The 12009-nt window shown below is 52.2% G+C and overlaps 1 protein-coding gene and 1 long non-coding RNA gene across 4 annotated transcripts; one reads left to right on the top strand and one right to left on the bottom strand.

Moving 5' to 3' along the window:
• Positions 1–779: 779 nt before the first annotated feature.
• On the bottom strand, positions 780–4943 carry LOC108514905 (putative uncharacterized protein C5orf60). 2 transcript variants are annotated; one of them, XM_017851458.1, is made up of 5 exons: positions 4896–4943; positions 3712–3868; positions 2934–2991; positions 2371–2431; positions 780–2142 (listed from the first exon to the last, which is right to left on the bottom strand). In XM_017851458.1, the coding sequence occupies exons 2-5, from the start codon at positions 3790–3792 to the stop codon at positions 1422–1424; spliced, it is 921 nt and encodes a 306-aa protein (XP_017706947.1). In that variant the 5' UTR covers positions 3793–3868; positions 4896–4943; the 3' UTR covers positions 780–1421. The 2 variants fall into 2 exon arrangements, with proteins under 2 accessions (XP_017706947.1, XP_017706946.1); XM_017851457.1 differs by lacking the exon at positions 4896–4943 and having other exon boundaries at positions 3712–4075.
• Positions 4944–7161: 2218 nt separating this feature from the next.
• On the top strand, positions 7162–10583 carry LOC108514906 (uncharacterized). Of its 2 annotated transcripts, XR_001881371.1 has the most exons (4): positions 7162–7249; positions 7542–8008; positions 8871–8931; positions 9160–10583. It is a non-coding gene; the product is annotated as an uncharacterized LOC108514906 (long non-coding RNA). The 2 variants fall into 2 exon arrangements; XR_001881370.1 differs by having other exon boundaries at positions 8871–10583.
• The last annotated feature ends 1426 nt before the right edge of the window (positions 10584–12009 follow it).

Here is a 12009-nt window from a genome sequence, read left to right as displayed (position 1 = left end):
TTTAGTAGAGACGGGGTTTCACCATGTTAGCCAGGATGGTCTCGATCTCCTGACCTCGTGATCCGCCCGTCTCGGCCTCCCAAAGTGCTGGGATTACAGGCTTGAGCCACCGCGCCCGGCCGAAGGTATTACATTTTAAGGAACAAAATAATATTAAAATTAGGATTATTTTGCCATAGGATAAAATAGAAATACTGCCATACATTTGACTCATTTATATGACTGAAAAACATTTTCAGATTGTTGCTTCATTTTAAAAATCAGACCTCACAAATCTGACACAAGTTATGTGCAAAATAATGTGCCAGTTACACAGCTCCTGGAGGCCAGTGTGAGCCCACATGCCTCTGGTGGTTTATTTCTAGAGTCCATTTGCCATGGGTCTTTATCATGTTTCCAAAATAAGGAAGTCACCCATCTCTAGTTCAGGCCTTGTTGCCAATGAAATTTTAAAATGCGACATTGATAGCATTTGACTAGACAGTAACTAAAATTGGACAAAGGAGATATTTTACTCTCATTGGAGGTTGGCAGCATTTTATTCAGGTTTAAAATTTATGATTCAGCTGGGTGCGGTGGCTCAGGCCTATAATCCCGGCACTTTTGAGAGGCTGAGGCAGGCGGATATCTTAAGGTCAGGAGTTCAAGACAAGCCTGGCCAACATGGTGAAACCCTCTCTCCACTAAAATTATAAAAATTAGCTGGGTGTGGTGGCACGTGCCTGTATCACAGCAACTTGGGAAGCTGAGGCAGGAGAATGACTTGAATCTGGGAGGCGGAAGTGAGCCGAGATGGTGCCACTGCGCTCCAGCCTGAGCAACAGAGTGAGATTCCATTAAAAAAAAAAATATGATTCTCTAAACTGTGGGTCAGGAAACTGTAGAGAACAGAAGTTTGCAGGTCTACACATGGAATCTGCAGTTCTGTTAGGAGAGAATGGCAGTGCAAAAGAGCAACAATTCGTGAGCATCTTCCCTGCAACGTTGACAATGACCCAAAGTTTCTGGGTTGTCCGGTAGGGGGCACAGCTGATGTTATCCCTCCTGTGCTGGCAGTTTTCTAAGTGAGTTCAGATCCTCTAGGAAGAATAGACATGAGGTCTCGGTGGGAGATCTTTGCAGTGGGAGGTCTCTGTGCAGCACTGTGGAAAAGGTCTCTGTGGGGGCCAAGCCTCCCAAGGAGATTTACGGGCTCCATCTCCGCCTCTCCCGATCCATTAGAACACGCGTTTCCAGCATCTGTGGGGTGCCCGGATGAGGGAATGTGCCTCCAAGTTGTCCTCAAGAGATTCCCAATTGTTCGTGGATGTTGGATGTGCTGTGTCCATGGATTTTGGTGTCTTGTGCGTCCAGCAGCATTGGCACGTCCAAGCTGAGGAAAGTGGGACCCCTGCCTCCAGCTGCCTGCATGTGGGGTCTCCCTAGAAGGAAGCATTTAGTGGGTGGGTGGGAAGATTAGGGTGCTCGAATGGATACTGTGTGGAGGTGCAGAGGCACCAGGCTCTAGCAACCTCCTGCCTCCCGGAGAGGCCCAGGTCAGGATCACTGCAGCGACCAACGCCTTGGATCACTCGAGGGCTAGAAGGCACCGACCAACTGTGTAGACAGGAGCACTCAGGGGCGTTGCACATTGGGCATATTGTCACATCAGTTTTGGAATCAGCCTGCATGGAGTCAGTCCTGGACACCCAGCCAGGATTCCGTCGTCGGGGAGGGGAATGCCCACATGGATTGTATGAAGGACGCTCCAGGGGATGCAAGGGCTGTGGTCGCTGGGAGGAGCACAGGGATGACAGAGACCCCAAGGATTCTACGGAGGTGGTCGGGTTTGGTGACAGGGTGCTGGCAGATGGCCGGTGTGAAGGGTGCTTCAGGGGACGCAAAGGCTCTGGTGGCTTGGAGGAGCTCAGGGATGACAGAGACTCAAAGGATCCTACGGAGGTCTTCGGGACTGATGATGGCATGGAGGCCAGAGGAGCCGGGGGAGCCCGTGGGGACACATGGAAGCTGGTGGGAGAAGCTTTCCCACGCCCCCCACGTGGACGGTGGTTCCTAGCAGGTGCTTGTTTGTGCACTGGCCCCAGGTGGTCTTGGCATGGCAGGTGATGGGAGCTGCCCTCCCTAGGGAGCTTCTTCAGGCACCTGCAGGAGACAGGAGCACAAACTGCAGCTGGGAGCACTGGACACCTGTGGTCCAGGCCCCTCCAGGGCCCCCCATGCTGATTTCACAAAACTCTGCCTACCCCTGCCACGGGGCTTTAGTGACATCATGGCTGTGATCTCCCCTCCCAGATCAGCCCCAGGCCCTGGGGCAGCATCCTAGGCCCTGGGAGGAAGAAGGACATGGGAGAGAAGGGGAAAGAGCCTCACTTTTTCAGCAGGAAAGCATAGACCTCAAGGTTCTCCACTTCTTTCAAGAGAATTCTGTAATCTGGAAAGCAGGAGATGGGTTATGGTGGTGAGGGAGGGAACTGGGATTTATAGGAGGCTGAGTCCATGTACCCTTAGGAGAGACCCCAGGATCGGGGATTAGACTCTGGAGCCCCAGCATCCCTGTCCAAGGCCACATGGCCCCAAGAGTGATAGCCAGGTGCCCGGGAGGCAGCACTTTGTCATTTACAAAGTACTTCCTGAGTTTCAAAGAGGACTCAGCCATGTTAAACAGCTGCCCACATGGACCTGGGGTCCCTCCTGCAGGTCCACGCAGTCACTGGTCCCCTCCCCCACATAGTCCCCTCCTGGCCAATACCCACTCCCTGGACCCTATGACTTCATCCCAGCAGGGAATCAGAGATGGATCCTGGGTTGCAATTGCCCTAGCAGGAGCTTCCCCATCAGGCCTCCGCAAATGACTTCCTAGGAGATTTGGTGCTTGTTCCTAGGAACAGGTGAAGCTGTGATCTCTGGGGCTTCGGGGACCCTCGGAGCCTTACCTTTCGAAGTGATATACCTATTTCTGATCCTTATCCATTCCCCCACTTCAGCTTGGTCCTGAGAGACAAGAGTGAGGGCACAGGCCAGGTCTCAGTCTCTTGTCCCCACAGCTGCAGACCCACAGTGCTCGTGAATGACACACTTTCTCCACTCAGCTCACGGAGCCCTGCGTGCTTCTCTTTCCTTTCACTCGTTTCTAAAGTGCATAATAACCTTTTCTGGTTTCCTTCTTTGAAAAGCATGGAGGGGTTTTCTATGTGAGGCCTGCCCTGGGCATCCTTAGTCCCTGTTTCGCTGCTTATAAAACACACACACTTGGGTCTGCAGGTGCCTCTGAGCTGGCAGGGAGGATTCTGCTTCCGAGGAGGCCAGAGGCGACTCCAGTCTCAGGTGGGGGCTCTCAGGGGCTCAGCACAGCCCCAGAGCACCGCACACAGAGGCTGGGACCCGAGGCACCTGCCCGGGAAGGCGGCTGATGAGCCCGGGCTCAGGGCCTGTCCTCCCACAACGACCTCACCCTTCTCATGACTGGGTCCTCGCCAGCGCTGAGTCCCGGGGTTTGTTTTTGCTGTGATGCCTCCCATGCACCCCCACAGATGGTCTGGGAGCTGGGGATGGAAATCCTATGCTCACTCCAACCCCTGCCTGCCCTGCCGTCCCTAGAGGGATGATGAGATTTCCCATCACAGGAGCGCCTCTGGTTGATTTGGAAAAGTGGAAAAGAGAGCAGGAAAAACAGAATCATTCTCTGCTGGGTGTGGGCTGAGGGCTCCTTACATTCTTGCTGTTCTTCTCTCTGGGAGGCCCTGAGGATGGCTCCCTGGGGGTAAAGTAGGGGCGTAAGATGATCAGGAACATCAGGCTAAACGCAGCGAAGAGGCTGAAATGGATGATCTCCGGAATGGGGCTCCAGCACAGCTCTGTGTCAAGAACACTGTTCAGAGGAAAGAGAATATCCATGTCAACTGCACTGCTGCCCTCAGTCTACTGAGCCCTGGGTGTCCCCTCGGGAATATTTATTGGGGCCCAGGCCCACATCACAGAGCTGGGGCCTCCCCCTCACAAAGGGCTCCTAAGGGTGGGGTGGGCAGTGGGAGGAGGAGACTGAGGTCCAGCCCCACCCACCACCACCCACCCCTGCAGTTCCCTTTACCCTCCTGGCCTTCTACATCCCTCCTTCCCACTCCACCTGCTCAACCTGTCAGAGACAGACCTGGTCTGTTTTCCATCCTGTCACCCTGGCACACAGATGGTACCTGGTTCCTTGGAGATCTGTTCAGGCTCCCTCAATTTCACAGTTTTTGAGGATCTGGATTTGTCCCTGAAATTCCTGTTATTTCCAGGGATTATTGCTCTAGGGTCTCCTCTACCTGCTCACTGTAACTTCTGCCTCCCAGGTTCAAGCAATTTTCTACCTCAGCCTCCCGAGTAGCTGGAATTATAGGCGCCTGCCACCACGCCTGGCTAATTTTTTTTTATTTTTAGTGGAGACAGGGTTTCACCATCTTGGCCAGGCTGGTCTCGAACTCCTGACCTCGTGATCCACCCGCCTCACCCTCCCAGGGTGCTGGGATTACAGGCGTGAGCCTCCCGTGCCTGGCCTCAAAAAAGTTTTTCTAGGGCTTTGGCTAAGCACATGAAGATAAGTGATGCTCAATTCAGGTTTTGCCAAATAGCACAACTCTTTTCAGAGGCTACAAATTCCAATGGCTCTGGCAGAATGAATATCAACCTAGGTCAGTTCCTCATAACAAGAACCCACAAATTTGTCAGTCCACTTCATGTCTCAACTATTAGATAATAGCAGGCAAGATGCACGTTCCTGACGGGCACAGGTTGTTTATATGGTGATTCTTCTTTGAGTTGTTGGTGTTTTCTCCCTTTCTTCCCTCCCTCCCTGCCTCTCTTTCCTCCCCTCCCCTCCACCTACTAGAGGGCCCACGTCTTCACAGGGTGCTCACCTCTAACTGTCGCCAGCATTAGAAAAGGAAGTCAGAGGGCCGGGCACGGTGGCTCAAGCCTGTAATCCCAGCACTTTGGGAGGCCGAGACGGGCGGATCACGAGGTCAGGAGATCGAGACCATCCTGGCTAACACGGTGAAACCCCAAAATACAAAAAACTAGCCGGGCAAGGTGGCGGGCGCCTGTAGTCCCAGCTACTCCGGAGGCTGAGGCAGGAGAATGGTGTAAATCCGGGAGGCGGAGCTTGCAGTGAGCTGAGATCTGGCCACTGCACTCCAGCCTGGGAGACAGAGCCAGACTCCGTCTCAAAAAAAAAAAGAAAAGGAAGTCAGGGCCAGGTGCAGGAGCTCATGCCTGTAATCCCAGCACTTTGGGAAGCCAAGGCAGGAGGATCACGAGGTCAGGAGATCGAGACCATCCTGACTAACCTGGTGAATCCCGGTCTCTACTAAAAATACAAAAAAATTAGCTGGGTGTGGTGGCGGGCGCCTGTAGTCCCAGCTACTCTGGAGGCTGAAGCAGGAGAATGGCGTGAACCCGGGAGGCAGAGCTTGCAGTGAGCCAATATTGCGCCACTGCACTCCAACCTGGGCGATGACAGAGCTAGACTCTGTCTCAAAAAAACAAATAAATAAATAAAAATAAAATAAAACAAGGAAGTCAGAAAGCTAAGCAAGGCCTGGATCAGGAGAGCTCTTTATTCTAATGATGAGAAACCACCACAGGGCTCTGGGAAGGGAAGTGGCATGGTCTGATTTACCTATTTTAAAAAATCCATGTAAAGATTATGGGGGAGAGCAGGGGCAAGAGTAAAAGCAGAGATGCCAGGTAGGAAGCAGTTACAAGAATCCAGATAGGTATGGTTGTGGGTTGCTTGGACTAGGGTGGTAATACTGCACAGGTTCGGGATATATTTTGAAGATAAAGCCAGCTGGTCTTGCTCACGTGGACGCTTAGAGAAACTGGGGCCAGGGAACTGGGTAAATTGCAGGGTGGGTGGGGAAGAGGGGGAAGGATGCTACTTTTGACTGAGATGGAAACACTGGGGGAGGAGTTGGGTGTGAGTTGTGTGGGGGCTTCAGAAATCTTTTGACCTTTAATGTAAGATGGCGTTAGACATACCAGTGGCACTAGAGGCTGCGGAAGCACGGGAACAATCTAGAAATCGGCCAAGAGCTTTGGCTAGAAATTTAAATGTGGGAATCATCAATTTATAGGTGTCACTGATATATTTAAAACCATGGACCACGGACCGGGCGCGGTGGCTCACACCTGTAATCCTAGCTCTTTGGGAGGTCAAGTCAGGCAGATCACTTGAGGTCAGGAGTTCAAGACCAGCCTGGCCAACATGGTGAAACCCCGTCTCTTCTAAAAATACAAAAATTAGCTGAGTGTGGTGGCATGCAACTATATAGTCCCAGCTACTCAGGAGGCTGAGGCAAGAGAATCACTTGAACCCAGGAGGCTGAGGTTGCAGGGCACCGAGATTACGCCACTACACTCCAGCCTGGGCGAGAGACTCCGTCTCAAAAAAAAAAGTGACTGAGAACTCAAAAATTGGGGAGAGCGGGAGCAGGGGAAGGGCTGAAAAACTACCTGTTAGGTACTGTGTTCACTATTTAAGTGACAGGTTCACTAGAAGCCCAAACCTCAGCACCACACAGTTTATCCATGTAACAAACCTGCACGTGTACCTACTGAATCTAAAATTTTTTAAGGCCGGGTGCGATGGCTTAAGCCTGTAATCCCAGCACTCTGGGAGGCCGAGACGGGCGGATCACGAGGTCAGGAGATCGAGACCATCCTGGCTAACATGGTGAAACCCCCATCTCTACTAAAAAAAAAATACAAAAAACAGCCAGGCGAGGTGGCGAGCACCTGTAGTCCCAGCTACTCGGGAGGCTGAGGCAGGAGAATGGCGTGAACCTGGGAGGCGGAGCTTGCAGTGAGCCCAGATTGCACCACTGCACTCCAGCCTGGGCGACAGAGCGAGACTCCGTCTCAAAAAAAAAAATTTTTTTTTTAAAAAGCAATAAGTCATGTTAATAGCAGATACACTTGGTGTGATGTGATGTGATGAGAATGACATTTTCCCTGCAGGCTTCCTCCCCATGACACAGGGGCCACACTGGCCATCTTTACAGCCCCGACCCTGGACCGTATTGAGCCCCTGAGCCCCCAGCACTTGTGTGTACAGCCCCCGTCCCCTGCCCCACCTCACCCAGCTGGCTCTACCTTATTTTGACCTCATAGCTGAGCACCATGCTGGGAGGTGGCCATGGTACAGCCTGTAAGTAGGGCTGTAAATAGTCCAGCCCCATTACCACATGCTGGTCCAGCCAGCTGGCTGCAGGTGAGTTGTTTCTAGAACCAGATTTTATAAAATGAGAAAAATAGAAGGGACAGAACAGTGTGTTCCCAGAACACACCTGCAGCTCCCACAGGCTGGGGTGGGGGTCTGGGGCCCGGCTCTGCTGGCTTGGTCACCTCGCTTCTCCTCAAGTTCCTTCTGTGGGACTGGGTGCTGTTTCTACCAAACCGTCTGCTCTCCAGTCCCACAGCGTGTTGCTTTCAGTTATCCTATGGCCTCTCCTCCTACGCTTTGAAACTGATTCATTGTTCTTTTGCTGTATTTTTCTTTGTAGGCTTCAGAATTCTCTATTTATTTATGATAATTTGGGAAGGATCCTGGGAGAGTGAAAACAAATGAAGTGCTCAATCTGCCAAGTTTCACTGGAGGCTCCACTGATCTTTCCACCACGCTCAAATGCCTGCAGGAAATCTGAAGAATCATCTTTCCTACCCTAAGACCCTGGGACTTAGCCCTGGCCCTGAGCCCCTGACAGACATAAACTAATCAGCAAATGTGCAGGAAAAATGCAGAGCTGCAAGATCAAAGTCAGATTCCCACTCTCCCTAAAGGCCTGGATTCCCCTGGAAACCCACGTCCCTACTGCCTGGAAGGAGGGATGAGGACCCAAGGGAGTGGCTCTGGGCATCAGCTGGTCCAGGCAGGAGGCAGTTCCCCATGTCCCATCTTTCCAGCACCCAAGGGAGCCTCTCGGGGGAGTCTCATTACCTCCCCTCACCATCACAAAGCAGCCTGCTCCTGGTCTGTATCCAAACACCCCTGGGGGCAGCTGTCCTGGGTGTGCTCCCCTTGCCCTGATGGCTCCTAGAACTCCATAAGGAGAGGCTCGCCAGGGTCATCCAGACAGTCCCTGAACCCACATTGTCCCAACACACGAGGCTTCACCCAGGAGGAAATAGGAAAAGGGAGTGAATCCCACAGGGTCCCCTCACAAAAGGAAAGCTACATGCTGTCACTTGCACGCAAGATGGGCTATGAGGCTGGAGAAAAACTCCCAGGGTGGACACCTCCTGGAGTCTTTTTCTTTGTTTTGTTTTGTTTTTTGGAGCTGGAGTCTTGCTCTGTCACCCAGGCTGGAGTGCAGTGGCGCAATCTCGGCTCACTGCAACCTCCACCTCCCTGATTCAAGCGATTCTCCTTCATCAGCTTCTGGAGTAGCTGGGATTATAAGTGCCCGCCACCACACCACACCCAGCTAATTTTTCATATTTTTAGTAGAGATGGGGTTTCACCATGTTGGCCAGGCTGCCCTTGAATTCCTGACCTCAGGTGATCTGCCTGCCCTGGCCTCCCAAAGTGCTGGGATTATAGGTGTAAGCCACTGCATCTGGCCATCTCCTGAAGTCTTTGCTGTACAGGGCTCTGTCCTTTTGTGGAGCCAGGAGGGTGGGATTCTGCCCTCATCTGCTGGCCAGTGCTCCCACCTCATTTTACCCAGGGGAAAGCCCAGCCAGGAGAGGCTGGCCTGTTATGCACCCACCACTCAAGGGCCTGTGGGAGGTAGTCACCCCCTCCTGGCCAGACTGAGTGCCTTTGCTTTGCAGTCCACTGATTCAAGTATTAATCCCTCCCTCACCACCATAACCCATCTCCTGCTTTCCAGCTTGTAGAAGTCTCTTGAAAGAACTGGAGAACGCTAAGGACCACACTCTCCTGCTGGAAAAGTGAGGCTCTTTCCCCTTCTCTCCCATGTCCTCCTTCCTACCAGGACCTAGGATGCCACCCCAGGGCCTGGGGCTGATCTGAGAGGGGAGATCACAGCTGTGATGTTGCTAAAGCCGTGGGGCAGGGGTAGGCAGAGCTTTGTGAAGTCAGCGTGGGGAGCCGTGGAGGGGCCTGGACCACAGGTGTCCAGTGCTCCTGGCAGCAGCCTGTGCTCCTGTCTCCTGCAGGCGCCTGAGGAAGCTCCCTAGGGAGGGCAGCTCCCATCACCTTCCACGTGAAGACCGCCTGGGGCCAGTGTACAAACGAGCACCTGCTGGGAACCACTGGCCACGTGGGGGACATGGGAAAGCTTCTCCCACCAGCTTCCATGTGTCCCCAAGGGCTCCCCCGGCTCCTCTGGCCTCCATTCCATCATCAGTCCCGAAGACCTCCGTAGGGTCCTTTGGGTCTCTATCATCCATCCCTGAGCTCCTCCCAGACACCAGAGCCTTTGTGCCCCCTGGAGCATCCTTCACAATGGCCACATGAGAGCACCCTATCACCAAACCCAGAATGATTTCTCTCCTACCTGGCTTTTGTGTTCTGCTCAGGTATTTGATGGATTGTAGGGGCCACCTACAATGGGGAGGGCTGTCTGCTTTGCAATCCACTGGTTCAAGTGTTAACCTCACCTAGAACTCCCTCACACACACCCAGAATAATGTTTGGCCAAATGTCTGCCCTCTGTGGGCCAGTTATGCAGACTCATGAAATTAACCATCACAGGCTCTGAGACTCCAGGCCCAAGAGGCCCACGCCCTCCAGCTTCTGCTTATGTGGCCCGGGGGTCCCTGGGGGTAGTCTGTGGCCTGGATGGGGATGGGGCCACTCAACAGTGTGTCCCCTGGTCATGTCCTTCACACCTGAGCCTCCCTCCTCCTCTGTAAGTGGGCTCTGTTCTGTACATTTATGGTTCTCGTTTTTATTGATCTATGAGAATTATTTCTACCACTTAATTTTTTGTTCTGGCTTTTCTAAACTTCTATTTTATCTCTCCTTTCCTAACTTCTAGTAGAGAGACTCAGTTTTCGTATTCCCCTTCCTCTTTCAAATGACTTGGAGGTTATGGTAGGCTGATCATGGCTCCCACAGATACACCCATGTCTAAGCCCTGGAGCCCGCGAGCATCAGCTGGTATGGCAAATGACGTGATTAGAGAGGGACCCTGAGGGGAGGAGCATATCCTGAGTCATCCAGGCAGGCCCTAAATGCCTTATAAGAGAGAGTCCAAGGGAGCTTCGACCCAGAGCTGCACAAGCAACAAGGCCCTGTGAAAGACGGAGCAGGTCTTGGAGATGCAGCCACAGCGCAGGAACGCCAGGGCAGCCGCCGGAGGCCGGAAGAGGCCAGGAAAGGAAGGCTCCTTCCCGAGAGCCTCAGGAGGGATCATGGCCCTGCCTTCTCCAGGCCTTGATTTCTGTCTTCTGGCCCCCGGGGCTGTGAGGGAATAAGTTTCTCTTTCTGTGAACCCCCAGGCCTGTGGTAGCTTGTTACAGCAGCCACAGGAAACTAACACAGAGGTCGTATTTTCTTTTACTTTAATAAACTGCCTTGAAGACTTTATCGTGTGCACCAGGACAGGCCTGCTCTTGGTCTAGACACAGCCAGCGTCTCTGCAGGTTCCTCTTCCACTGCAACCTCTGCCTCCTGGGTTCAAGCGATTCTCCTGCCTCAGCCTCCTGAGCAGCTGGGATTACAGGTGCGTGCCCCCATACCTGGCTAATTTTTTTTGGTTGGTTGGTTGTTTTTCTGTTGAGATGGAGTTTCGCTTTTGTTGCCCAGGCTGGAGTGCAATGGAGCAATCTGAGCTCACTGCAACCTCCACCTTCCGGGTTCAAATGATTTTTCTGCCTCAGCCCCCCAAGTAGCTTGGATTACAGGCTCCCACCACCACACCCAGCTAATTTTTTTTGTATTTTTAGTAGAGTCAGGGTTTCACCATGCTGGCCAGGCTGGTCTCAAACTCCTGACCTCAGGTGATCTGCCCGCCTTGACCCCCCAGAGTGTTGGGATTACAGGCGTGAGCCACTCTGCACCTGGCCATTTTTGTTGTTGTTGTATTTTTAGTAGAGATGGAGTTTCACTGTTGGTCAGACTGGTCTCGAACTCCTAACCTCGTGATCCACCCGCCTTGGTCTCCCAAAGTGCTGGGATTACAGGCGTGAGCCAGTGCACCTGGCCGAATTGCTCCCATCTTTTATCTATTGTGAATAACACTGCTATCGACAGGGATGGGCAAGTGTCTCTTTATTTCCTTGCTTTCAATTTTTGGGGTATATATACCCAGAAGTGGAATTCTTGGAGCGTCCCTATGTATAATTTCTCGAGGAACCCCCATACTGTTTTCTAGAGGGGCGGCACTATTTTACATCCCACCAGCAGTGCACAAGGGTTCCAGTTTCTCCACATCCTCACCAACATTCGTTATTTTCTGGGTTTTCTTTGATACTAGTCAATGTAGTAGGAGTGAAATGGTATCTCATCATTTTTCCATCTCCCTAATGATTAGTGATGCTGATTATGGAGAAATGTCTATTCAAGTCCTTTGCTTACTTTATTTTATTATTTTTTTTAAGACAGAGTCTCGCTCTGTTGCCCAGGCTGGAGTGCAGTGGCGTGATCTCGGCTCACTGCAACCTCAACCTCCCAGGTTTAAGCGATTCTCCTGCCTCAGCCTCCCAAGTAGCTGGGACTACAGGCACATGCCACCATGCCCAGCTAATTTTTGTATTTTTAGTAGAGATGGGGTTTCACCATGTTGGCCAGGATGGTCTCAAACTCCTGACCTCAGGTAATCTGCCCGCCTCAGCCTCCCAAAGTGCTGGGATTACAGGTGTGAGCCACTGCGCCTGGCCTTGCTCATTCCTTAATTTGATTGTTAGGTTTTTGTTGTTGACTATTTAATTGAAGCGTAATATTCATACAGAGAAGCCACCAATCCCCAGAGGGTAGCTTGGTAAATTATCATAGAGTGACTACGTCTGGGACACCAGCCCTCAGATCAAGAAGTAGAATATTACCAGAGCCATCCTCCCCAA

This window comes from Rhinopithecus bieti, unplaced genomic scaffold (genome assembly GCF_001698545.2).
Source record: "Rhinopithecus bieti isolate Rb0 unplaced genomic scaffold, ASM169854v2 scaffold_33940, whole genome shotgun sequence".
NCBI lineage: Eukaryota > Metazoa > Chordata > Mammalia > Primates > Cercopithecidae > Rhinopithecus > Rhinopithecus bieti.
The sequence above is the reverse complement of the archived record's forward strand: the minus strand, read 5'-3'. Positions and strand labels throughout refer to the sequence as shown.

Coding starts and splice junctions, on each gene's coding strand:
- LOC108514905 (XM_017851457.1), bottom strand. CDS start 3,894: ATGGATATTCTCTTTCCTCTGAACAGTGTTCTTGACACAGAGCTGTGC. Junction 2,992..3,711: donor GAGAGAAGAACAGCAAGAAT/GTAAGGAGCCCT, acceptor CTTGTCTCTCAG/GACCAAGCTGAAGTGGGGGA. Junction 2,143..2,370: donor TATGCTTTCCTGCTGAAAAA/GTGAGGCTCTTT, acceptor TGTCTCCTGCAG/GTGCCTGAAGAAGCTCCCTA.